General features: G+C 43.4%; 1 protein-coding gene across 8 annotated transcripts in view; it reads left to right on the top strand.

The window, feature by feature from the left end:
- TLE4 (TLE family member 4, transcriptional corepressor) overlaps positions 1–26,082 on the top strand; it is a 154,822-nt gene that overhangs the window by 122,624 nt on the left and 6,116 nt on the right. For all 8 annotated transcript variants that reach the window (XM_067744101.1, XM_067744100.1, XM_067744097.1 and 5 more), the window contains 8 exons: positions 5,709–5,828; positions 6,840–6,893; positions 7,354–7,506; positions 8,726–8,858; positions 9,231–9,424; positions 9,935–10,011; positions 24,225–24,474; positions 25,562–25,809. In XM_067744101.1, the coding sequence (XP_067600202.1) occupies positions 5,709–5,828; positions 6,840–6,893; positions 7,354–7,506; positions 8,726–8,858; positions 9,231–9,424; positions 9,935–10,011; positions 24,225–24,474; positions 25,562–25,809 (1,229 nt within the window). The remainder of the gene's footprint in view (positions 1–5,708; positions 5,829–6,839; positions 6,894–7,353; positions 7,507–8,725; positions 8,859–9,230; positions 9,425–9,934; positions 10,012–24,224; positions 24,475–25,561; positions 25,810–26,082) is intronic.

Raw genomic sequence — 26,082 nt, 5'->3', positions numbered from 1 at the left:
TTCTAAAGTGGGCTGGTTTTGAGAGTGAAGAGACCTGGACACCAGGTGTGAAGTGGGGACAATCCGGAACTTGCAGTCGCCCTGGCCACATTTTCGTGGTGCCCTCTGCCCTGTCATTATCCTCTTTATCTGTTTGAAAATGGATTTACCCTTTGGTGCCAGGTAGATGGGGTGTCTGAAGGCCGCAGCTGATGAGCAATGAGTTTTAGAGTTCTTGATCGTGGTTGTCCACTCGACCTTTAGAGCGTATTCTTGCCGGTTGGGATCTTGTAAGTGGGCAGGGACATCTGAGCACTGCACCTGTGCCAGTGGAAAGCAGAGTTAGTTTGATGTGCATTTGAAATCAAGTTAGAAAGTCCAGCGTGGAGGTGGTATATATAGTCTTGCCTGCAGTATTGAACCAAAACCTTACTGTAATTGTTGAAAGGAGATGTGTTTTGGTAATAGCAGCCCATTGGAACCATTATTATGGATTATCTGCATATCTATGCTGAGGGGCAGTGCTACCCAAACACCTAGAATAGTCCTTATGTGAGGCTTAAAATAGAAGGTCCACACTAGCTGCGTAAGTAAATAGTGTGCAGCACACAGTCACAGTGCTGAGTTGCTATTGCTGCGGCTCAGTTATTTGCCCAGGGCTGTGCCTTACACTTTATGTGGCTTCTTTCACTTAGCCCTCAGAGCAGCCTGGTTGACGGAGTGGGTGGGGTGTTGTTGACTCCAGACTCCACACTGATTGAGACTGAGCAACATCCTCAAGGCTACAGGGATATTAAGTGGAAGATTTTTAGCCCAGGCAGTCTGGACTCCAGAGAGGTGCTCTTGCCTGCTGGTAAAGTCTGTGCTACCTGTTATTATAATTAGCTGATTGTAACAGCACTGCCTCTTTGGGGGCGGGAGAATGCTTTATGGAGCCCTTTCTCATATCTGGTCATCTTTGATCTTGAGGTGGCAGAGGAGTCACAGCAAAGGGGACGGTGGGGTCACCCGTTTAGATTGCTGGAGGGCTTTGGGTATGACATCAGTAAAGGGTTTTACAGGGCTTTAAGCCTGCCTTCTCCATCCTCCCCACCTCCACCACCATAAACAAACTCCCCGCCCCCCCCCAGTGTCCCTGACCCGAACCAATTCCTGTACTGAATGAATTACTGTCAGAGTAGCAGTTTTGCAGCTGACTTGATCAGTAGCCTTAGTAAAGTCCAGGTTGGATTTCAAACTAGGATCTAGAGTTTTTCTCATTTTGAGATAACATGATTTATAATGTTAGGAATTAACTGACTTTAAAGCTTATCTTTTATTACCAAAGCAATTAGGATTTCCATATAAGATTCATAAATATATACTATTTCTTTCTTGTTTTCGCTCTGTTTCCCTATCCTCTCTTTTATTAGACATTTACCTTGTTTTTTCAATATCCCAATATGTGTTTATTTTTTAAAAATACAGAACTTTTTGTTTTTTAATTCTAGGTTATTACTTTATTTGGGAGAGGTTTTTACTAACAATTCACATTTAAGGTATTTTGCCCTTTCCACATCGGCCACCACTTTCTGATTGTGACTCTTCGTTCATAACAAATTTGCTAGTATATTTTACATGATCAAAGTGTAATGAGAAAGATTTATGTTTAATGTTTCTAAGTTTGTAGATTTCTAAGGAGTAATAAGGCAGCTCCAGTAAGTCTCTTATGTAATAAGTTAGGGAAATATCTAACCTAGCTAAGCTTTTAAAATAACAATAGAGAAGTAAAAATAAGCTTTTCTTGTAAAAGTGTGACTTTGTCTTTATCAGTATTTAATTCCTGCTGTTTACATGTCTAGCAACGATCCAAATGGCCTTCCAGTGGCAGAATGGTGAACTTGTAAGATTCATGATGAGAGTCCGTGCCAAGTCCAATTTGATTCTAGAGCAATTATGTTATTAGAACATTGCTGATTGCCCCAGTGCCTATTGTGCAGCTTAACCTTTAAATGCTAGTGATAATTAACTACTTGATCATTCTACCAGGAAACTCCAACGTGCAGCTCTGTTCTGCAGTAAAATTCACAAATAAAATACTGTCCACGGTGCCTGAAACAGCCAGCTTAAAAAGAAAAAGCTCTTTGTACATGTGTGCCAGTTAATAAGCATTACCATTCAGTATTCAGTTTTAAGGAAGTATTTTGTCATCGTTTAAAAATCAGTTTTCCTGACTTCGTCCCAGCTTACCCTTCCCCCTTGACATATACACACTACCAAATGTAAAATAGATAGCTAGTGGGAAGCAGCTGCATAGCAGCACAGGGAGACCAGCTCGGTGCTTTGTGACCACCTAGAGGGGTGGGGGAGGGAGACGCAAGAGGGAGGGGATATGGGGATGTATGTATATGTATAGCTCATTCACTTTGTTATACAGCAGAAACTAGCACACCATTGTAAAGCAATTATACTCCAATAAAGATGTTTAAAAAAAATCAGTTTTCCTTTTAGACAGAGTGAAAATAACGTTAAGTGTGTAGTATCAGTAATCATACACATGTACACGCAGTTTTTCTTCTTTTTGTAAAATATCACAGCAGTAAGATGAAGGCATGTGGAAGGAGGTAGAGGATTAAGGTGAAGAAGGGGGCAGAGCTGCCAAGTTGCCAGATCCCAGGAATGCCACGCCTCAGGTCCTACCCTGGTTGAACGGTTTCCTGTGGATTTGTTTGGCCAAGAGGCCCTCTGAAAAGGAATGTATCACATGAATCTTGGATTGAGGAGTGCCCGAGGGGTTGTTCAGTCATTTAAGTTTGAAAAAAATTCTTGGCAGTTCTGTGCCACTCACTGTGCTGGGTGGGTGCCCCCGCCCCCAGGAACCCACAGCCTGGAGTGGGAAGCACCTTGTAAACACACAGCTATCAGTTGATTGGGAGCGCTCACTCATTGGGTGAACAAAATGTTAAGGGAACAAAGAGTGATTAATTCTGCCTGACAGTGTCAGAGAGCTTTGAACAGTGACGTTTAGAGCTGGTTCTTAAGAATGGTGAGGGAGGATTTCAAAAGGAAGATACTGAGGGAAAGGGCATTCTTGAAAGCCAGGACGAAAGGCTGCCAATGCAATGAAAATAGATGGCGCCAGGGAGCAACAAGCCCAGAGCTCTGAGACGAGGCCCAGGCCCTGGATTGGGGCAGCGAGTGAAGGGCTTTGGAAAACAGCTATACTCAGAAGTTTGGTCTTTTTTTCCTATGGACGATGGGACACCATTTGTCATTTTTAAGGAAGGGTGAGAATCTCTGTTTGGGAAATGAATCCCAGAAATGTGGAGGATAGACTGGAGAGGGGAGAAACTAGATACAGGCTCTGGCATTAAATATGTTGGGTAGTAACTCACAGATGGTGTTTGTGTGCATGATCTCAAAGAGGTAATGGTTGTAAAAACCTGATCACATTGGGTCATGGTAGGAAAGCAAAGCAGAAGCATTGACTCAAGTCTTATGGCTTGGGAATGAGGATTGGAACTCAGCGGACATATATGAAAGTCAAGAAGCCATCAATGCACTTTTAAGATTGTTTGGCTTCTAGTGCTTTGCTTCAGTCTTCAGCCTTAATGAATAACGCCTGCCATCTTTCCTGCCACCAAACATAAGAGTGTATGTTTCAGTAGGGATAGTTAGAGGGCTTGGGGCCTACATTAAAGGGACTGATACAGGAGGGAAGCGTTTGGGGTTTTCCAGCCTCGCTCAGTGGGAACTCAGCTGATCCTTCTCAGTCTTCCTCCTCCTCCAAACTCCCTCCCTGCACCCCTCCCTGCCTTGGAGCTAGTGAAGGAGTTGCCATCACCACGGCTGACCACTAGGGGGTGATCTTTTGGTAGCTATACCGACACAGGGGTGGAAAAAAGACTTAATTATTGCTAACAGACTAATAAGGTAAAGAAAAAAAGTACAAGGAGTAAATTTTTTTTTTTTCTCGGAACGCGGGCCTCTCACTGTTGGGGCCTCTCCCCTCCTGTTGCGGAGCACAGGCTCTGGACGCGCAGGCTCAGCGGCCTAGCTGCTCCGCGGCATGTGGGATCTTCCCGGACCGGGGCACAAACCCGTGTCCCCTGCATCGGCAGGCGGACTCTCACCCACTGCGTCACCAGGGAAGCCCCAAGGAGTAAATTTTATATAAGACGAGTAAAGTTCTAAATGAGGAAAAGCTTTATTGAACAGTTGTCTGGATTAATTTGGGTGCCAGGCAGAGATTCTGGTGGTGACGCTTCGTTCTTCCTAGAACTTTTCCCCGTCTCTCCAAGTTTCCTTGCCTCTGCCCCCCAAGGTCAGCCCTTTCCCACCCCACCTGGGTTACTCTAGTACTCGGGAGTGCTGCCCCGGAGCCCCCCTGAGGGACTTGGCTCTTCAGGCCTTCAGTTCACCCTCAACAGGTCAGCCCTGCACCCTCTCCGTATACCTCCCCTGTAGTTTAGAGCTTCTCCTTGGTCTGCGTGGGACTGAGTCACGAGCCAATCCTTGAAGTTAGTGACAGTTTTCATCAGTGCTCTCTTCTTCATCTATGGTTTTAAGCTGTCCTATCATCTCAGTGTGCCCAGTAACCACCTGACCTCGATGGCAGACTCATTCTCTGTGCTTCAGAGAATTTCTCTGTCACTGCTGTTTGTTTTCTGTGTGTGGTACTCCTCCAGCTGAGAGCTCTTTGGAAGAGCAGAGATGACAGACATGGCCTGAGCCCAAACAGATCACCCCCAACTGTGATTCCAAGAGGGGGGGACCATCTTTCTATTCCCTGGTCCTAATGGGGTTCCTGGATTTCCAGAGGTTAAAGAAAAGAGCAGATCATGGAAACTCTAGGAGTCAGAAAAATAATAAAGTGCATTTTTGTAGGTGTGGTTTTGTTGTTGTCGTGTTGTTGTTGTTTTACCTGCCACTCTGCATCTCCCAGGCCCTTAAGTTGCGGGACTACAGCAAAATTCTGTAAGTATGACCTTTGTGTCACCATATTTGGGTGCTTAAATCCCCAAGGAGTACCCCTCTTTTTTCACTGAAGAATTAGTAATTATCTCTCAAGGTGGACTCTAATTTATTCAGTTTCTCTATAGAGGCTTGAAATACTGGCTTCTCATCAGCTGGCAAGTTAAGGGTGGGCGGGGGGCTGCCTTTTCCTTCTCCTCTTTCTCTTGTATCTGCTTCCTCTCTCGATAAAATATAAACTTCTCCTTTAGACCAAACTCCCTTTGCCTTTTGCGTTTAACCTATTCCCTGCCTCCTCTTTTTATTCCTCTGCTCCCTCTGTCCCATCTCTACTTCTTCTGTCTTATTCTTTCCTTTTTCCCCTTTTCTTTTTTCTCTATACCTTTGTTCTCATCTTCCTTTCACCTCCTCCCCTCTCTCCTGTCTCCTCTTAACAGCTCTGTGAGTGTGTACTAAAGAATGAAAAGGAAATAAAGTCTCAAGTGATTAAAAAAATGACATTGTTGGGCTTTACTGGTGGCGCAGTGGTTGAGAGTCTGCCTGCCGATGCAGGGGACACGGGTTCGTGCCCCGGTCCGGGAAGATCCCACATGCTGCGGAGCGAGCGGCTGGGCCCGTGAGCCATGGCCGCTGAGCCTGCGCGTCCGGAGCCTGTGCTCCGCAACGGGAGAGGCCACAACAGTGAGAGGCCCGCATACCGCAAAAAAAAAAGAAAAAAAAATGACATTGTTGAATGGCTGGTCATCTCTCAATCCCACTTCCCTTTCTAATTCCAGAGCTCTTCGGTATCCCCGTCAGCCAGTTTTCGAGGTGCTGAGAAGCACAGAAACTCCACAGACTACTCCTCTGATAGCAAAAAGCAGAAAACTGAAGAAAAGGAGATCGCAGCTCGTTATGTAGGTTCACTCACCTTTGCTTTGGGGGAGGCAGTTTACCTTGCTTTTTAATCAGCAGCCTTTTTACCCTCTTACTATTACCAACCAAAACTAGAACACAAGATAACGACATCCTAGGAGAGAAAAATAATTATTGCAGTTCTAGCTGTGTCTCAAGTGGCTGGCTGAAGGTCTGTGTTTGCAAGTGAGTGCACATGTGTCTGTGAGCCGCAGAACAGTCCATTATCCTGCAACCGATAGAAGACTTGTGTTCCATATTATTTCTATTAGATGTATTTGCTTCCCTCCATAAATTTCAAGGTGGTCGAATTTTCTGTGGCCAGCTAGAAATGTTAAGGAGAAAGGTAAAATCACAGACAACCTGTTAAAATGTCTAGATGACCTCCTGCGCTGAGGAATGTAGCACGTTTTGTGGAATATAACTTGGAGAAACATCCAGATGTGTCCCTGGCATGAGTTGAAGCTCATTTTCCTTTGGTGGCTGGTTCTTCAGATCACACAGTGAAGGGAGCAAGTGGGATGGGACTCACTGGTGTGGAGGCAGGTTGACTCCACCCCACTTCCTCTGGTAGTTCCCTGCAAGACTGCAGGCCTACGAAAGAAGCTGAGAACTTGAAATTTCATGTGAAACCTCCCAATTTAAAAATTGTGGCTCTTTATCCGGTCTTTGAAAGACACTGACAGAACAAATCCCACCCTTCTGTAGGCTGGATTACGTAGCGTGGGCCTGCCAGTTGGCACCTGATACTAGAGTAATAAGCCATAAACTTCAATTTTTTAAACTACAATGGAATCATCCTGTCTCCTATTACCTACCTCATAACATCGTCATGAAGATTAAAGAACACAGTTCACTGTAGAGTGTTTAGCACTGTTTGGTGCAGTTCGTTTTTATAAAATGTGAGGAGTTAATGACTCTGGACTTATCCAGGGTAAATCTGGCTGCCTTTTTTGTTTGTTTTTCTTTTTTTGGCTGGGGGAGGAGATAATGCTTCTCAATTGTCAATGCAGGACAGCGATGGTGAGAAGAGTGATGACAACTTGGTGGTTGACGTTTCCAATGAGGTATGTTTGTGGCTTATTTGACTTCCTGCTCTTAACCAGTTATAACAATGATTAGTGTCCCAACAACTGGTATCCACAGTGTTTCCTTAATTTCTGAAGGGGCCCACGTTTTATTTACCTGAAAACTTTATATTACTGATCCTTTTTTATTGCTCCTCTACTCTGTGGAGTGCAAATGTGTTGTTACCACATGAATGCACACACCTTGGCAAGTGACCTGCAAATTTGCAGAGTTTTGATTTTTGTTTCTGTTTTAAATAAGTACTATAAATTTTGTAGTATTTTCATTGACCTCTATACTGAATATTTTCTTCAGCAATTTGATGAATCTTATGATCTACTCCAGAACATTTTTTGCTTCTAAGCTGTTGAAGACTTTTGGCTAGAAACGTCCACACCAAGTGCTCTGGCACTGTGTTCGCGCTGTGCTGCATTTGATACCCTTGATGTTCCTTTGTAGGATCCATCCTCACCTCGAGGGAGCCCTGCACATTCCCCAAGAGAGAATGGTCTGGACAAGACACGCCTTCTCAAGAAAGATGCCCCCATCAGTCCAGCCTCGATCGCATCCTCCAGCAGTACTCCTTCCTCCAAATCCAAAGAACTTAGCCTTGTAAGCAGTTCCTCACCATCTTTCTTAGCGTTGCCCGTTTCCAGATGGTTCGGTTAAATTATTTTTAAAATTTCGTATTTTCTACATTTTTCCATAGGACTTTTACCACCAAGCATATGTGTATGTTCAGTATTCAAGCTGAATTGACAAAAGTACTTTTGGAACAGAGCAGGTTCACTGACTTTGTTGGTGATGGATGTTTGGTTTGTGAGTCTTTTTGCAAGGATAGGGGAGGGACAGGAGGAAATTGAGTGAAACGGGTCTCAGCGAAGATGAAGAAATATATACTGGGGTTACAGAGATGGTTTTGTCACCTGTGGTTTATGGTAAATTTAGTTTTTAGCTTGGATGTGATTTTGTTGCTAGCTTTGTTGGAATTACCAAGCTATATATGATTGCAATAATTTTCCCTTCCTGTCTAAGAATCTGTCATTTATAAAAGTCTACCTTGACTCACACCACAAATCAGAAACGCACAAATAAAACTGCTTGCAAGTCAGGGTAATCTCCCCATACCCCCTTCCTCTGTGGCTGTGTAGTTAATTGCATTTTTATGTAGTGTGCCTTCCTTTTTCCTCACCAGTTGTGTCCCTGTAACATAGCATTAAAAAAAAAAAAAAGACGAATTCCGTTTTCAAATAACCTTTTGAATTCACAGCTGAGGGAAAGAAAATTCCTCAGTTTGTCTGCAGTTTTGGAGAATGTGTCTGGCACAGGGCTGGATAAAGTTTTTTCTGTTGTTTTCTCTTGGCCTTCCGGCCTTGTAATGGCAACTCGTCTGTGCTGATCTCTTGTGATGATTCAGGCTTGGATCTTTTTTAATGGGACCTGTTAACCAGGGGAGCCTCTTGTGGCACAAACAATCCATCAGGAGCCCAACTCAAACCACTCAGTATTAAAGCAACCAGCAAGTGGCCAGTCACATCGGGACGCCATGATTTGTCAGCGTCTGTCCAACTCAGACCGGTTTCCTGGAAATGGTCTGCTCTGCCCCAAGTTCAGCTTTGATTTATGTCCTCTTGAACGTTGGTTTTGTGGTCTCAGGAAACACTTTCTGTTTCTTTGATAGCTCTTCTTAACTAATGAAAAGAGAGGCCCATGGTAAAGAATCTTCTCCATTTCTTTGTCCTTTTCTTTTACTCTACCTTTTCAAATGTTTACCGTAATGGTTAAAATTGTGCTCTAACTAGCGTGTATATTCCATTGCATCTCTTGTTAGAATGAAAAATCTACCACTCCTGTGTCGAAGTCCAATACCCCTACTCCACGAAGCGATGCACCCACCCCAGGCAGTAATTCCACTCCCGGATTGAGGCCTGTCCCCGGAAAACCGCCAGGAGTCGACCCCTTGGGTTAGTGAGAAAAAAGCTTCTCTACATATTTATGCTTCCTGTTTTTAAAGAAATCAAAGCAATTTAAAGAGTGTAATACATTAAGAGTACTAACGACCAGCGTTGACTGGCTGTAAGTTCTGTGATCCAAATCAAGCGCCTGGCACTTGCCATGTCTGACACATAGTAGGTGTTCAGTAAAATAAGGGGAAGACATGAACCCTGATGAAGGCTTGAATGACCCCTGAGAATATTAAAATACGCTTATTCGAACTATAGATCCTGCTTTTTAACATACGTAAGAACGTGTTGCTCCTGACATTGATTAATACTTCATGATTGTCTCACGTGTGTATCATTGGTTTTTCTCCTTCCTTCCATTTGGGTCTGTAGCCTCGAGCCTAAGGACCCCAATGGCAGTACCTTGTCCATATCCGACCCCCTTTGGGATCGTGCCACACGCTGGGATGAATGGGGAGCTGACCAGCCCCGGAGCTGCCTACGCGGGGCTGCACAACATCTCCCCGCAGATGAGCGCCGCCGCGGCCGCTGCAGCCGCAGCCGCGGCCTACGGGAGATCGCCAGTGGTATGTTGGTGCGCTTTTACAGCATAAAAGTGTTCCAGAGCGCAGAGGGTTGCCACACGTATTTTTATTTTTTAAGGAAGTTTATGAAATTTGAGGGATTTATAGAGGGACCTGTGTGTATTTATAAATTAAACTGCATGTAATCGTATTGTGAGATTCATTTTCTTTTGTAAGGTGAGGGAATTATTTTGTTTTATGTTCCTTTTTTAAAAGAAATTTTTAAACCTACAGAAGTAGAGTAAATAATATAGTAAATATAGTGAAGCCTTCACTTCCATCATGAGCTTCAGTAATAATACTGTTTTTTTCATGTTTGTTCCACCCCCCAAGTATGTTACCATGAAATCATGAACCATCCTATCATTTCATCAATCAGTACTTGTGTATTTATCTCTGAAATCACATTTTTAAAGCATCTATTCTCCTAGGATTTGGAAAGACACTGAGTAGGATGAAATGAGTTGATGTAACCATGTTTGTTTTTGTTGTCTTGCTTGGGAAAAATTTTAGGTTGGATTTGACCCACACCATCACATGCGTGTGCCAGCAATACCTCCAAACCTGACAGGCATTCCAGGAGGAAAACCGTGAGTACCCGCCTCTGTGCTCTGTGCTCACTGTGTGTCTGGGCCCTCGCTGGCCCTTTGGACTCTGAGCACTGCTAGACAGTGTTGGCAAGTTCCTGCGGCTTGTGGGGTGGTTCTGTTTTTGTTTTTTGCAAAGTATTTTCCATTTTCTCTTAGGACAAGGGAAGAGGTAATGAGGTGGGGTTTTGTATTTTCAATTTAAAATCTCAAGCTTCTAATATGGAAATGCAAATTGCTGAGGCATCTCCAGCAGTCAGGTCTTCTCTACATCTGTTACTGATTGCAAGACAATTCTTTTTGTTGCCTTGGAAAGAAGAAGTCGTCTTATGTGCAAACCTAGATGCTCAAAATTTGAGCATGTTAGGAAAAGACATGCCAAACTTCAAAGGCTGAAAGGAAAGAAGTGTGGTCTTTTGTGTTTCTGGAAAAAGTGGCTTGCTCAGTTGGCTTCTTGTCCTGTAAGCTGGGTATTTGGAGCCTCTGTTTTCATGACCCCCTAGAGCTATGAAGGCAAGACAGACGCATCAGTTGTTCCAGACTCTTCTTGTACGTTCTAACCTCTCCCCATATGTCATTCTTCATCATTCATTTTAATCGCGTGCACTTTATTACTACCTGTGCACAGTTCTCTGGGCTCTTTGGCTTCATCTTCACAATTGGTGCTCATAATTTATGCTTGTTCAGTGAATGAATGAACACATGTGCCGATCTCTCCCTTCACTGACCTCCCATTGCTTATTTATTTACTGCTATACACTCAGGCACTTAGTTGTCACCCTGTTGTTTCCTGTGTGTCTTCTTTGTTCCCCATTTGGCTGGCTCCACAGTGTTAAACATGCCTGACCTTGACCCTTCCTTCACTTTCCACCTGATAGATCATGTTCTTGGCCCTTCCTTCTGTAACTTCTCTACACACTCTACCCTAAACTTCCATGTTACATCAAACACAGTGTGGTCTCAGTAAGTATTTGACTGATTAATAAGGGAGGCAAGGCAAATTAGACTTCGAGTTCCTTGAGAGTTGAAGGTATAAATATCAATTACCGTAAAATTCTGCGTACTTGTGTGTGTTCTGCAAATAGTTGTTGACTGACAAGTCTTGTTGACCAAGAATCCTGGTGTACTTGAAGGTAAAAGTTAGGTCTGTTTCAAGCAGTGACTAAATAATAAGGCCATAGGATTAATCAAATAAACTGAATACCTACAAGTACCATATGAACCTGTGGGGATGGAGAGGTTCCTTGAGGGAAGTGATATCATCCCGTTTTCAGGTACTGTAGAGTTACCACTTAGTTAACCGGCAGTTGCACCCAGAACTATAGTGTAACCACTACCAAATGAGGTGGTGCTTCTCATCTCTGCTGCTGCCCAGAGGCCCCGAGGGGTGAAAGTGTGTTAGGTATATCTAAAGAAGCAGTAGCAGTCTCAGTGTGGGGATTTGGGCCAGTTGAACCACTGTAAAATCCCAGCTGGTCTGATTCAAGAGGCACTTCTGAGCCTTGAGCTGGGCTCCCTTCCTTGCCCCCGTCTTGACACATAGCATTATAAAATTGTTGAGATCCTTGTGGGAGGAACATTGGTGGGTTTCAGGATGGCTGAGAATTTTTTTTTTTGAATTTTTGAATTTTTTTATACAGCAGGTTCTTATTAGTCATCCATTTTATACACATCAGTGTATACATGTCAGTCCCAATCTCCCAATTCATCCCACCACCACCACCACCCACCACCACTTTCCCCACTTGGTGTCCATACATTTGTTCTCTACATCTGTGTCTCTATTTCTGCCCTGCACACCGGTTCATCTGTACCATTTTTCTAGGTTCCACATGTATGCGTTAATATATGATATTTGTTTTTCACTTTCTGACTTACTTCACTCTGCATGACAGTCTCTAGATCCATCCACATCTCTGCAAATTACCCATTTTCGTTCCTTTTTATGGCCGAGTAATATTCCATTGTGTATATGTACCACATTTTCTTTATCCATTCGTCTGTTGATGGGCATTTAGCTTGCTTCCATGACCTGGCTATTGTAAATAGAGCTGCAGTGAACATTCTGGTACATGACTCTTTGAATTATGGTTTTCTCTCAGTATAAGCCCAGTAGTGGGATTGCTGGGTCGTATGGTAGTTCTATTTTTAGTTTTTTAAGGAACCTCCATACTGTTCTGTATAGTGGCTGTTATCAATTTACATTCCCACCCACTGGGAAAGAGGGTTCCCTTTTCTCCACACCCTCTCCAGCATTTGTTGTTTGTAGATTTTGTGATGATGCCCATTCTAACTGGTGTGAGGTGATACCTCATTGTAGTTTTGATTTGCATTTCTCTAATAATTAGTGATGTTGAGCAGCTTTTCATGTGCTTCTTGGCCATCTGTATGTCTTCTTTGGAGAAATGTCTATTTAGGTCTTCTGCCCATTTTTGGATTGGGTTGTTTGTTTTTTTAATATTGAGCTGCATGAGCTGTTTATATATTTTGGAGATTAATCCTTTGTCCGTTGATTCATTTGCAAATATTTCCTCCCATTCTGAGGGTTGTCTTTTCGTCTTGTTTATGGTTTCCTTTGCTCTGCAAATGTTTTTAAGTTTCATTAGGTCCCATTTGTTTTGTTTTTATTTCCATTACTCTAGGAGGTGGATGAAAAAAGATCTTGCTGTGATGTATGTCAAAGCGTGTTCTTCCTATGTTTTCCTCTAAGAGTTTTATAGTGACCGGTCTTACATTTAGGTCTTTAATCCATTTTGAGTTTATTTTTGTGTATGGTGTTAGGGAGTGTTGTAATTTCATTCTTTTACATGTAGCTGTCCAGTTTTCCCAGCACCACTTATTGAAGAGGCTGTCTTTTCTCCATTGTATATCCTTGCCTGCTTTTTCAAAAATAAGGTGACCATATGTGCATGGGTTTATCTCTGGGCTTTCTATCCTGTTCTGTTGATCTATATTTCTGGTTTTGTGCCAGTACCATATTGTCTTCATTACTGTAGCTTTGTAGTACAGTCTGAAGTCGGGGAGTCGGATTTCTCCAGCTACGTTTTTTTCCCTCAAGACTGCTCTGGCTATTCAGGGTCTTTTGTGTCTCCATACAATTTTAAGCTTTTTTTTTGTTCTAGTTCTGTAAAAAAAAAAAAATGCCATTGGTAATTTGATAGGGATTGCATTGAGTATGTAGATTGCTTTGCGTAGTATAGTCATTTTCACAATATTGATCCTTCCAGTCCAGGAACAGGTATATCTCTCCATCTGTTGGTATCATCTTTAATTTCTTTCATCAGTGTCTTACAGTTTTCTGCATACAGGTCTTTGTCTCCCTAGGTAGGTTTATTCCTAGGTATTTTATTCTTTTTGTTGCAGTGGTAAATGGGAGTGTTTCCATAATTTCTGTTTCAGATTTTTCATCATTAGTGTATAGGAATGCCAGAGATTTCTGTGCATTAATTTTGTAACCTGCTACTTTACCCAATTCATTGATTAGCTCTAGTAGTTTTCTGGCGGCATCTTTAAGATTCTGTATGTATAGTATCATGTCATCTGCAAACAGTGACAGCTTTACTTCTTTTTTTCCGATTTGGATTCCTTTTATATCTTTTTCTTCCCTGATTGCTGTGGCTAAAACTTCCAAAAGTATGTTGAATAAGAGTGGTGAGAGTGGACAACCTTGTCTTGTTCCTGATCTTAGAGGAAATGCTTTCAGTTTTTCACCATTAAGAATGACGTTTGCTGTGGGTTTGTCGTATGTGGCCTTTATTATGTTGAGGTAGGTTCCCTCTGTGCCCACTTTCTGGACAGTTTTTATCATAAATGGGTGTAGAATTTTGTCAAAAGTTTTTTCTGCATCTACTGAGATGATCATATGATTTTCTTCAATTTATTAATATGGTGTGTCACATTGATTTATTTGCATATATTGAAGAATCCTTGCATCCCTGGGATAAATCCCACTCGATCATGGTATATAATCCTTTTAATGTGTTGTTGGATTCTGTTTGCTAGTATTTTGTTGAGGATTTTTGCATCTATATTCATCAGTGGTATTGGTCTGTAATTTTCTTTTTTTGTAGTATTTTTGCCTGGTTTTGGTATCAGGGTGATGGTGGCCTCGTAGAATGAGTTTGGGAGTGTTCCTTCCTCTGCAGTTTTTTTGGAAGAGTTTGAGAAGGATGGGTGTTAGCTCTTCTCTAAATGTTTGATCGAATTCACCTGTGAAGCGTCTAGTCCTGGACTTTTGTTTGTTGGAAGATTTTCCATCACAGTTTCGATTTCATTACTTGTGATTGGTCTGTTCATATTTTCTATTTCTTCCTGGTTCAGTCTTGGAAGGTTATACCTTTCTAAGAATTTGTCCATTTCTTCCAGGTTGTCCATGTTATTGGTATAGAGTTGCTTGTAATAGTCTCTTAGGATGCTTTGTATTTCTGTGGTTTCTGTTATAACTTCTCCTTTTTTCATTTCTAGTTTTATTGATTTGAGTCCTCTCCCTCTTTTTCTTGATGAGTCTGGCTAATGGTTTATCAATTTTGTTTATCTTCTCAAAGAACCAGCTTTTAGTTTTATTGATCTTTGCTATTGTTTTCTTTGTTTCTATTTCATTTATCTCTGCTCTGATCTTTATGATTTCTTTCCTTCTACTAACTTTGGGTTTTCTTTGTTCTTCTTTCTCTAGTTCCTTTAGGTGTAAGGTTAGATTGTTTATTTCAGATTTTTCTTGTTTCTTGAGGTAGGCTTGTATTCCTATAAACTTCGCTCTTAGAACTGCTTTTGCTGCATCCCATAGGTTTTGGATCATCATGTTTTCATTGTCATTTGTCTCTAGGTTTTTTTGTTTTGTTTTTTTGTTTTGTTTTTTTCGGTACACGGACCTCTTTGTGGCCTCTCCCGTTGCGGAGTACAGGCTCTGGACACTCAGGCTCAGCGGCCATGGCTCACGGGCCCAGCCGCTCCACGGCATGTGGGATCTTCCCGGACCGGGGTACAAACCCGTGTCCCCTGCATCGGCAGGTGGACTCTCAACCACTGCACCACCAGGGAAGCCCTGTCTCTAGGTATTTTTTGATCTCTTCAGTGGTCTCTTGGTCATTTAGTAACGTTTTGTTTAACCTCTGTGTGTTTGTGTTTTTTACGTTTTTTTCCCTTGTAATTGATTTCTAATCTCATAACGTTGTGGTCAGAAAAGATGCTTGATATGATTTCAATTTTCTTAAATTTACTGAGGCTTGATTTGTGACCCAAGATGTGATCTATCCTGGAGAATGTTCCATGCACACTTGAGAAGAAAGTGTAATCTGCTGTTTTTGGCTGGAATGTCCTATAAATATCAATTAAATCTATCTGGTCTATTGTGTCATTTGAAGCTTGTGTTTCCTTATTAATTTTCTGTTTGGATGACCTGTCCATTGGTGTAAGTGAGGTTGTAAGTCCCCCACTATTATTGTGTTACTGTCAATTTCCTCTTTTATAGCCATTAGCAGTTGCCTTATGTATTGAGGTGCTCCTATGTTGGGTGCATATATGTTTATAATTGTTATATCTTCTTCTTGGATTGATCCCTTGATCATTGTGTAGTGTCCTTCCTTGTCTCTTGTAACATTCATTATTTTAAAGTCTATTTTATCTGATATGAATATTGCTACTCCAGCTTTCTTTTGATTTGCATTTGCATGGAATATGTTTTCCCTCCCCTCACTTTCAGTCTGTATGTGTCCCTAGGTTTGAAGTGGGTCTCTTATAGACAGCATATATACGGGTCTTGTTTTTGTATCCATTCAGTGAGCCTGTGTCTTTTGTTTGGAGCATTTAATCCATTCACGATTAAGGTAATTATCGATATGTATGTTCCTATTATCATTTTGTTAATTGTTATGGGTTTGTTTTTGTAGGTCCTTTTCTTCTCTTGTGTTCCCCTCTTAGAGAAATTCCTTTAGCATTTGTTGCAGAACTGGTTTGGTGGTGCCCAATTCTCTTAGCTTTTGCTTGTCTGTAAAGCTTTTGATTTCTATGTGGAATCTGAGTGAGACCCCTGCAGGGTAATCTTGGTTGTAGGTTCTTCCCCTTCATCACTTTAAATATATCATGCCACTCCCTTCTATCCTGTAGAGTTTCTGCTGAGATCAGCTGTTAACCTTATGGGAGTTTGCTTGTATTTTATTTGTTGTTTTTTCCTTGTTGCTTTCAGTAATTTTTCTTTGTCTTTTATTTTTGTCAGTTTGATTACTATGTGTCTCGGCGTGCTTCTCCTTGGGTTTCTCCTGCCTGGGACTATCTGTGTTTCCTGGACTTGGGTGGCTATTTCCTTTCCCATGTTAGGGAAGTTTTTGACTATAATCTCTTCAGATATTTTCTCAGGTCCTTTCTCTCTTCTTCTGGGACCCCTATAATGTGAATGTTGTTACATTTAATGTTGTCCCAGAGGTCTCTTAGGCTGTTTTTATTTCTTTGCATTCTTTGTTCTTTATTCTGTTCTACAGCAGTGAATTCCACTATTCTGTCTTCCAGGTCACTTACCATTCTTCTGCTGTTGATTCTTTCTAGTGTATTTTTCATTTCAGTTATTGTATTGTTCATCCCTGTTTGTTTGTTCTTTAATTCTTCTAGGTCTTTGTTAAACGTTTCTTGCATCTTCTCGATCTTTGCCTCCATCGTTTTTCCGAGGTCCTGGATCATCTTCACTGTCATTATTCTGAATTCTTTTTCTGGAAGGTTGCCTATCTCCACTTCATTTAGTTGTTTTTCTGGGGTTTTATCTTGTTCCTTCATCTGGTACATAGCCCTCTGCCTTTTCATCTTGTCTTTCTGTGAATGTGGTCTTTGTTCCACACGCTGCAGGACTGTAGTTCTTCTTGCTTCTGCTGTCTGCCCTCTGGTGGGTGAGGCTATCTAAGAGGCTTGTGCAAGTTTCCTGATGGGAGGGACTGGTGGTAGGCAGAGCTGGCTGTTGCTCTGGTGGGCAGAGCTCAGTAAAACTTTAATCCACTTGTCTGCTGATGGGTGGGGCTGGGTTCCCTCCCTGTTGGTTGTTTTGCCTGAGGCGACCCAACACTGCAGCCTACCCGAGCTCTTTGGTGGGGCTAATGGCGGACTCTGGGAGGGCTCACTCCAAGGATTACTTCCCAGAACTTCTGCTGCTAGTGTCCTTGTCCTCATGGTGAGACACAGCCACACCCCGCCTCTGCAGGAGACCCTCCAACACTAGCAGGTAGGTCTGGTTCAGTCTCCTATGGGGTCACTGCTCCTTCCCCTGGGTCCCGATGAGCACACTACTTTGTGTGTGTCCTCCAAGAGTGGAGTCTCTGTTTCCTCCAGTCCTGCAATCAAATCCCGCTATCTTTCAAAGGCTGATTCTCTAGGAATTCCTCCTCCCATTGCCAGCCTCCCAGGTTGGGAAGCCTGATGTGGGGCTCAGAACCTTCACTCCAGTGGGTGGACTTCTGTGGTATAAGTGTTCTCCAGTTTGTGAGTCACCCACCCAGCAGTTATGGGATTTGATTTTACTGTGATTGTGCTCCTCCTACTGTGTCATTGTGGCTTCTCCTTTGTCTTTGGATGTGGGGTATCATTTTTGGTGAGTTCCAGTGTCTTCCTGTCGATGATAGTTCAGCCGTTAGTGGTGATTTCAGTGCTCTCACAAGAGGGAGTGAGCGCACGTCCTTCTAATCTGCCATCTTGAACCAATCTCCATGGCTGAGAATTTTTGTTCCTGGAGTGACACACGCCAAATGCAATTGGCAAATGACATCAAGAACCCCAAAGAGAGCACGGTGTGTTCAACAATATGAATCCTGGAGTGTGACAGATGCAAGTTTGGATTCTGACTCTGCCGGTTGACACTGGGAAGGAGGTGACTTTATTAGGAGCTTCAGTTGGCTCATCTTTACAGCAGGGCTGGCACCTCCCTGATAAGGAGGGCATGAGGATGCGATGATACAGTATATGTTTGGCACAGTGTTTGCTATGCAGTGGCTCTTGAGTCAACTGCAGCATCATTTCCCCTTGAGCTTTGCCCAGGTTATTACCGTTCTTTCAATTGCTCATGCAGTAGACCATAGTGGGAGGCAGAGATGGCCCAAGGAGATTAGACTGAGTAAATTAGACTCCCTGTTCCTGTCATTGGTGTGTCTTTACCAAGACACCAAGGCCTATAAATTCACACTCATTTATGCATATAGAGAGAAGTACTTTCATTGAAGAGTTTTACAAAGCTATGAAACTTGTACATGTTTTTCAACAGGAAAACTATTTTTTGTGCTAGAACATAAAACGTAATAAATCACCCAAAGGCCTCCCTCACCACACACACAAAGTAACTGCCTTTCTCTAGAAAGACAAGTCGCGCATCTCTGTCCTAATTATTTTTACAGAATAATTGCTAGATATTATCAAAAATTATAATTAAATGCGTGTTCCAAACTAATTAATAAAATAGCATTTATTTGATAATGCACATTGGGTCCAGTTGCTTATGCTGGTGAATTAGCAAAGGTTCCACTCAATAACTGACTAGAATGACAGCAGAGTTTAATTTCAACATAAGCCAAAAGTGGACTTTCTTCCTCACTTGCTACTTACATGAGACTTTTATAAATAGCGTAAAAGTATTTGATTAAAACCATTGCACTAATTATATTATGGGAAATGACATGTGATTTCAGCCATAACAAAAAATCTCAGATTTATGGGTTTTAGGCTGCTCAGAATTCAGAAATTCTTCTCTGTTGTTGTTTTTATTTGTCTTTATAAAGGAAGATTTTTCAAAATAGGAACAATTCCTGACACACAGCCAACCCTCAAGTATTTGTGGGCTGGCTAACCTGCTAGTGGGTTCACATGCTCCTAGAACCCAGTCTTCTGTCCTCCTGCATGAAGTATCAGTACAACAGCCAGACCTTTCATTGTGAATTCAAGGTCTAGTTCTATCTTGTGAGACGTTGGAAACTTGGGCAAGGTGTCGCAAAGCATGGAACTGATGAGTATGGCATTACTGAAGTGGGCCTCTCATAGAGGGAGGTGGAGGTGGGAAGGCCAAGGATCTTCTCAACTATGCTGGGGTTTCATCAAAAGATGATGATCCAGATAAAACAGCAACTTCGATACACGTTTTAAACAGATTTGCAGATGTCTGAATTGTTTGAAGTATAGTTCTGTCAGAAAGTCCAAACTTCCTCTTTTCACCATCTCCCTTGGAGATCACTCTTAGCTTTTAGTAGCTTTGCCTCCCGAGAGGGAATTTCTCTGTCTCCCTGCCCCTATTCCTTCCAGCCCCGTATTTTTAGTTCTTTGTTGGACATCTCAGCTAGACATCTTGAGTGTGTATTACTTGCACTACAAATTCATCATACTCACAAAATGCTTCCCCAGACTAGATGTTCCTCCCAATCGCCTGGTTTTCAGAGTACTCTGTTCCTTGTTCCCTGAGCTCAGAAACTCAGTTATTATTGGCTTCTTCCTCACATCTCATTAGTTAAGTCCTACACAGTTTCATATCCAGTTACTTCTAGTGTGTCATCCTTCTCCTTGCCCAGTTCAGGTCCCCCATTGCCTCTCGTCTAGATTATTCAAATAATTGTCTCTTATTCCTCCTATCCATTGTACTCCTTGCTACCAAATTTATTCTATGAGTGGCTTTGCCCCAGTAATGTCCCACTCCTCCTCCTCCTAAAAAACACTCTTCAGTAAATTCTGTTTGTGAAATTCTCAGGCCGACCTTCTAGGCCCTCCCTCTTATACATTGTGTGTGTGTGTGTGCGCACGCGCGCGCGCAGTGTATTTTATCAGGCTGTACTCGGGTCAGCTCCTTCAAGTACTTACTGTGTTGGGTCATTGTTGAATAAGTGAATTCCCCAATTAAAACCAATCCAGGACTTTCCCAGATGATTTTACCTCTTCCTTTTAGAGCTGCTCCCTCCACCTGGAATGGTTTTTCCATCTTCCTCCCTCTTTGGAAAAATCCTTCCATTCTCTAAAACCCATCTCCAATACCATGTGTCTCATGAAACATAAGCTTTATTTTTGGTTTTTGAACCACCACAGAACTTCATCCTTCCCATCTTGCACCTGGTATTGTAATCACTTCTGTACTTTTCTCATCATGCTTCCTAGATTACAAGCCACTTGTGGGCAAGGCAAGTGTCTTACCTGATACTGTATCTCAGCATGACATCTAAATCAGAATATGTGGATAAGGAGTATTGATGCATTTAATTAGGTAGAAAAAGAAAAGGTTTTCAAGCCTGGGCCTCCCTAATTTCTAGGAAGGTTGGCTTTTATTACACATTCCAGTACTCTTTGCTAGTTACACATCAAAGAGTTTGTTGAAATCTGATGATAAGTATGTACTAGAGCTTTCTTTCTTCCAGTTTTGAGTGTCTTATATAAATAGTAAACACGGGGCTACATTATATCCTTAATGCAATTAGACTCTTGAAATTCTTAATAAGGGAGTTCCAGGAACATAGTAGGTGCTCACAGAGTGGTTGTGGTTGAGTTGAATAATGTCATATTGAAAACCTCAAGAGAAATGGTGTGCCTGATTTCTTAACTATTTTAAATTCTCAAGACTCTTTAAAAACCATTTAGTTATTCTAGAGGGGAGAGAAGGGATGTCTTTTCAAGGAGATTATCATTAAGAATGTATAACACCATCTCTAAACTTGGAATAATCTTCCTTTTTCTTTCTTTAAGATTTAGTCGTCATGACCTCTTAATTGCTAAATCAGTTAGCCTTTGTCTCCATTGTCATCCCTCAGAATCTCAGCCTTTCTCTACAAGCATTACTGCCTTCCCCTCCTTGCCTGAACGGATGCCTGGCTCTCTCCCGAGGGGACCCCTTCACCTGCAGCCCTCCAAAGGGTGCCCTTTCATTCACTTCACATCAGCAGTCGAAGCCAGTGGCAGGGCTGATAAAGGCTGTGGTTGATTCCCACCCCCACCTCCTGTTCCTTTCCAGTCTCTTCCGGAACTGAACTCCTTCTACCTTCTTGTGAAAACCCAACCCCTTTCAGGCCTGTGCCGTGGGTCTCTACCCCCTCCTCAGCCTTGCTGGGAGATTTCCCAATTAATTAAAAACTTGACACTTGGTCCACTCAGAGCCTGCCATCATCCTGGGTGTCACTGCTGTTCACAAGGTCAGGCCCCCAGTAACATCATCTCAGGGCTTGGGCCACATCACCTCTAGTGAACCTCTGCCCGTCTCGACTTCAGTTACCTACTTACAGACCCCAAAGAAGACCTTGTCATCAGCCCTCACTGTCACCTCCAGGATCCACGCGTGCCATCCAGTACAGCCTTCTCTGCCTCTACGCAGAGAAATCTGGAATTGCAGATCCGTTCCCAGCTTTCTAACCGCCTCTCAAGCCCTGGCTACTAGCTTCCCCTTAGCTTGCTGCACTAGCCCCCTGACTAGTTTTCCCTCTTCCATTCTGCCACCTACAATCCATGCTTCCCCCAACAACCAGAACAGTCTTTTGAAAACATGAACTGAATCATGGCGCTCACTGCCCCCACACACAAGTCTCCAGTGACTTCCCACTCCACTCGGAATAACAGGCCGGACTCTGCCTCACAGCCTACGAGGCCCTTTTTCACATGGCCCCTGCACCCCTCTCCAGCCTGTCACTCTCCCCTGAGTGCCCCTGGCTTTCTCCCTTGCTGCTGCTTCTAAGACTTGCATTGACCGCCCCATCCCTTCTCTATGCGTGCAAGACTAGGTCCTGCCTCAGCTCTCAGCTTGCACACCGCCTCGGACCTTGCTGCGCGCCTTCCCGTCTCTTTTATCTGAAACTCTGTGTGTGTGTGTGGGTGGGTGTGTGGGTGTGTGTGTGTGTGAGAGAGAGAGAGAGAGCGCACATTTACTGCCGTCGGAGGTTACTGATTTATCAGCTTATATATTAGCTCTTTTCCCTTCTGGGATGTAGGCTCTGGAGGATAGGGACTTTGAATATCTTATTCACCTCTGATTCCCCAGCATCTGATAGTACCTGATTCATATTGGGTATTTAATAAATATTTTCTGACTAAGTGAATAGCGTAAGCATCCTACCTCCCTCTGGCCTTCAGTGTACCATACTCCTTCTCATACCATCTTCCTTTCTTGGCCGAGGAAATGAATACCTGTTCTTTATATTGCAGCCCCATTGCCATGAATTTCCCTGTTATCTCACTTTGTCCAATTCCCAGAGTACATGGCCTGTCCATTGTTCATAGCATTGACCATCTGACATATTAATCTTTATATATGTTAGTATCTCACTAATGAATCAGCCCCTCAGCCCACCTGCCACCTACCCCCAGCCCCCAGAAAGTAACTTGTGGAGAATAAGGAGTAGGTGGGTTTTTTCCTCTCTGTTGTATCCCCAGTCCTTTCTGTTGCATCCCCAAGTGCTTCTCGCACTGGGATAACCCAAGAAATATGTGATTGACCATCTACTCCCCCTTTCCATGTTCTTGTCTCTCCTGATTATCTGACTGCTCTTGCTGGAGGTCCCCTACATGTTGTAAGCATTTTCTTAAATTTTGCATCTAGTCTACTCATTATATAATCTGCCCCAGGATTATTCTTTTCTTCTCCTTTAGCTTCAACTATCACTTCTTTGTGGATGAGCACACATCGATCTTTCTGACGTGAACTCTCTTCTGAATCACAGTGCTCAACTTCTGGTTGAGATGTTTGGGTTCTCACCTGCCCTCAGGTTGGAGAAAACCGTACCATTTACCTCCCCACGTGTGTCCCCTTCGGTTATGCTTCCCTGTCACCGTCACTAATGTATTGTGGCCTACCTAGCCACCTGGGTTCCGAGCCTGAGAGCCCTGCTCAGCATCTCTCTCTCCCAGGCCACGCATCCAACATTTCTCCAAGTCCGTTGCTTCGACCACGGGAATATGTCTCTTGTCTTCCCAGCTTCCCACCACTTCCCCCTCAGCAGTCCAACATACTCCTTCTCTTCTACAGCCCAGTTCTAACCCACTTCTCTGCGTAATTTACAGAGAGAGAGAAAGCCCTCTGCCCTCTGGTCCCCAAATCTGCCACAGCCGCGTCCTTTCTGGGGACACTTGGGACTTTGTTGATGATGTCCCCTCAATAGTGGGCTGAATTTTGATGCATGTGGCTAACCTGTAGATTTTTGCATTAAGGAACTGTAAACTGTTTTGGTTCTAAAACTTCCCCGATAGGTCCAAGCTCCTGTCCTTTGTCTACCCACAAATGTTTTCCCTTGGTATGTCTTTCATAAACTTCTTCCCATAAACAGAGCACATTCTGAAGCTCAGTGCCAAAGACAATGACATCATCTCCAAAGTGGGCTACTGCCCGTGATGGTTCCCCAAGACAGGCCCTGCTCCCTCCTGCCTACCGCCGACATCTCCTGCCTCCTGAAGCCCAACATGCATCCCAACAGCCTCACTTGCTGACTGTTCCCTGACTTCAGTGCCTTAAGAATAGAGGTGTCTGCTGAGGCAGATGCTTTAACTTAACTTGCATTTTAGAGCCAAATGCTTTCACAACTGGAGGGTTTTCCCTGGAAATGGCCTGGAGTTGGAGCTGCTGATAGGAACTCACAGGTGGGCCTCTGGGGCAGTCACACAGGATGCTTTTTTAGGTTCTGACTCTATTGGGAATGGGATTACTAGGATTTGTTATTGTCAAGTCTGATGGGACTTAATCCAGTTTTTTTTTTCCTTTTTTGGTGGGTCATGTGCCATTTCAGTATCTAGGCCTAGATCCTCTTAACACCTTAAAACTTCATAATTTTAGCTTACAGATTTTCATTAGTAAGTCACTTGATTGGAGTGAAGTGATCTATAGGTTAAAATCTTACCACAGGCTTCTGAATCACCTGAAGTAGAAGGCAATGCAAGTTTGTAGAGTGCCCTGGAGAAGTAGTTACTATGCTGGGCATTGGTGATCTTATTAAATTCTCTAAGAAGCGTAGGTAGCCTTCACTCCATTTTAAAGATCAGAATCAAGTAAGGTTCAGAGAGGTTATGTAACTACTGATGTCACACAGCAGCTAGCAAAGAGTTGATGCAGTATTTGATCATAGATTTAGCTCTGTGGCTCTGAAAGTTATGTTCTTTCCACCATATTCAGTAAATTTGACTTGTTTGCAGATCATACGTAGCACTGAAAATGTTTTATTTCTCGTCTCATTACAGTGATCAGTTAAGTAACATTTTTTGCATTCTCCCTTTCCTATCTTTTCTCCTCGCCACTGCCTTAGAGCATACTCCTTCCACGTTACTGCGGACGGTCAGATGCAGCCTGTCCCCTTCCCCCCGGACGCCCTCATTGGCCCCGGCATCCCCCGCCATGCTCGCCAGATCAACACCCTGAACCACGGGGAGGTGGTGTGTGCGGTGACCATCAGCAACCCCACGCGACACGTGTACACGGGCGGCAAGGGCTGCGTCAAGGTCTGGGACATCAGCCACCCCGGCAACAAGAGCCCCGTCTCTCAGCTCGACTGTCTGGTGAGTGAACGTGGATGAACGTGGTTTAAGCCCTCATGCAGAAAATAGGACCTGGATGTATCAGCAACACACAGAATTGATCCCAAGCGGGTAGTTGTCTTCAGTGGTTTGTGCTGTTTGACTTGGAGCGCTGACGAGAAGGTGTGTCTTCTTTCAGTTACTTAAGGTAGATTTATCCGGTTCTTCACGTGTGGCACTTGCTCCAGTGCAGTTTTCATTCACCCTGCCCAGTGCATGGGAACAGGCAGACCACTTGCTTTCCTATCTGATAAAGGAGTTTAAGAAAACTACGAGCCCACGGTGGTTTCTGTGAGAGTGCACCCAAGTATCAGAATCTGTCACACTGTGAGACAAGAGTAACTTAATACTTCACGTGGCAAACACTAGCTCCCCCGTTAGCTGTCTCATGGGTATTCGTCCTTGGGTTATTTAGGAAATTTCAGTTTGATTTTCATCCTCGGACCAGCAGTAGCATGTTTCGCGGCAGCACTGTGCTAGGTCAGTTTAAGGTCACTGCACAAGATTCCCATAACCTCACGAGCTGGGAGGACGTGGTGTTTTCTGTCACGTAACACGCCTTGGTCAAGCCTTGCCTCCAGTTGGTGCTGCTTAATCGAGCCCATGCTGTCCCTTGGCCAGGTAACGCAGGGCCAGGCGAACGGAAGGGACCACAAGGTCTCTAACTCCCTGGCACTTGTTTGGCAGCAGAAAGAGGGCCTTTCAGCAGCCAGGCCGTGTGTACCCAGTTCCCGGTGTGGCTCCTCCGGGGTTGTGAGCGCTGCTGCGTCTGCATGTGCGAATGACTCAGGCGGCTGGTTGATTTGCTGGTGCCGAGAGTGAGCCTAGATCTTTGCATTTTCATGCTAATTAAGATTAAATATCTCAGTACTGAATTTTGTAGATCAAGTTTAAGTACTTCCTTAATTTCATGTAATTTACTAGCATTAATCCACTTTATCATTGTCATAAGTGAAAATAGCTCATTGAAACCAGGAGGGAACACAATACTTTTATGGATTTTTGCTCTCATGTTAATGCTGTTTTCCTTTCCCCATGAATAACCTCTTGATGGGTTTTGTCTCTACAGAACAGGGATAACTACATCCGTTCCTGCCGATTGCTCCCTGATGGTCGCACCCTAATTGTGGGAGGGGAAGCCAGTACCCTGTCCATTTGGGACCTGGCGGCTCCCACCCCGCGCATCAAGGCAGAGCTGACGTCCTCGGCCCCCGCCTGCTACGCCTTGGCCATCAGCCCCGACTCCAAGGTCTGCTTCTCATGCTGCAGCGATGGCAACATCGCCGTGTGGGACCTGCACAACCAGACGCTGGTGAGGTGGGTCAGCAGGGTCCCTGACCAGGGCACTGGATTTACCTGTGCTGTGCCAGAGAGCTGTGTGTGTGTCTTTTTAAAAAGATGAAACATAACTGTCTTACTAAAAATTGTTAAGAATAGGGCCGTTTTAAGATGCTGTAAAATCTTGTTTTCTGCACCATTTGAACTTTATCGGATGAGGGGTTGTTTTCTTTCTTTTTTTTTTTTTTTTTAATTATACTAAGCATCACCAATTCAGGTTTTAAAATAGGAGGTCGCTTTTATTTATTTTTC

The sequence above is a fragment of the Pseudorca crassidens genome, chromosome 7 (genome assembly GCF_039906515.1).
Source record: "Pseudorca crassidens isolate mPseCra1 chromosome 7, mPseCra1.hap1, whole genome shotgun sequence".
Lineage (NCBI taxonomy): Eukaryota > Metazoa > Chordata > Mammalia > Artiodactyla > Delphinidae > Pseudorca > Pseudorca crassidens.
The sequence above is the reverse complement of the archived record's forward strand: the minus strand, read 5'-3'. Positions and strand labels throughout refer to the sequence as shown.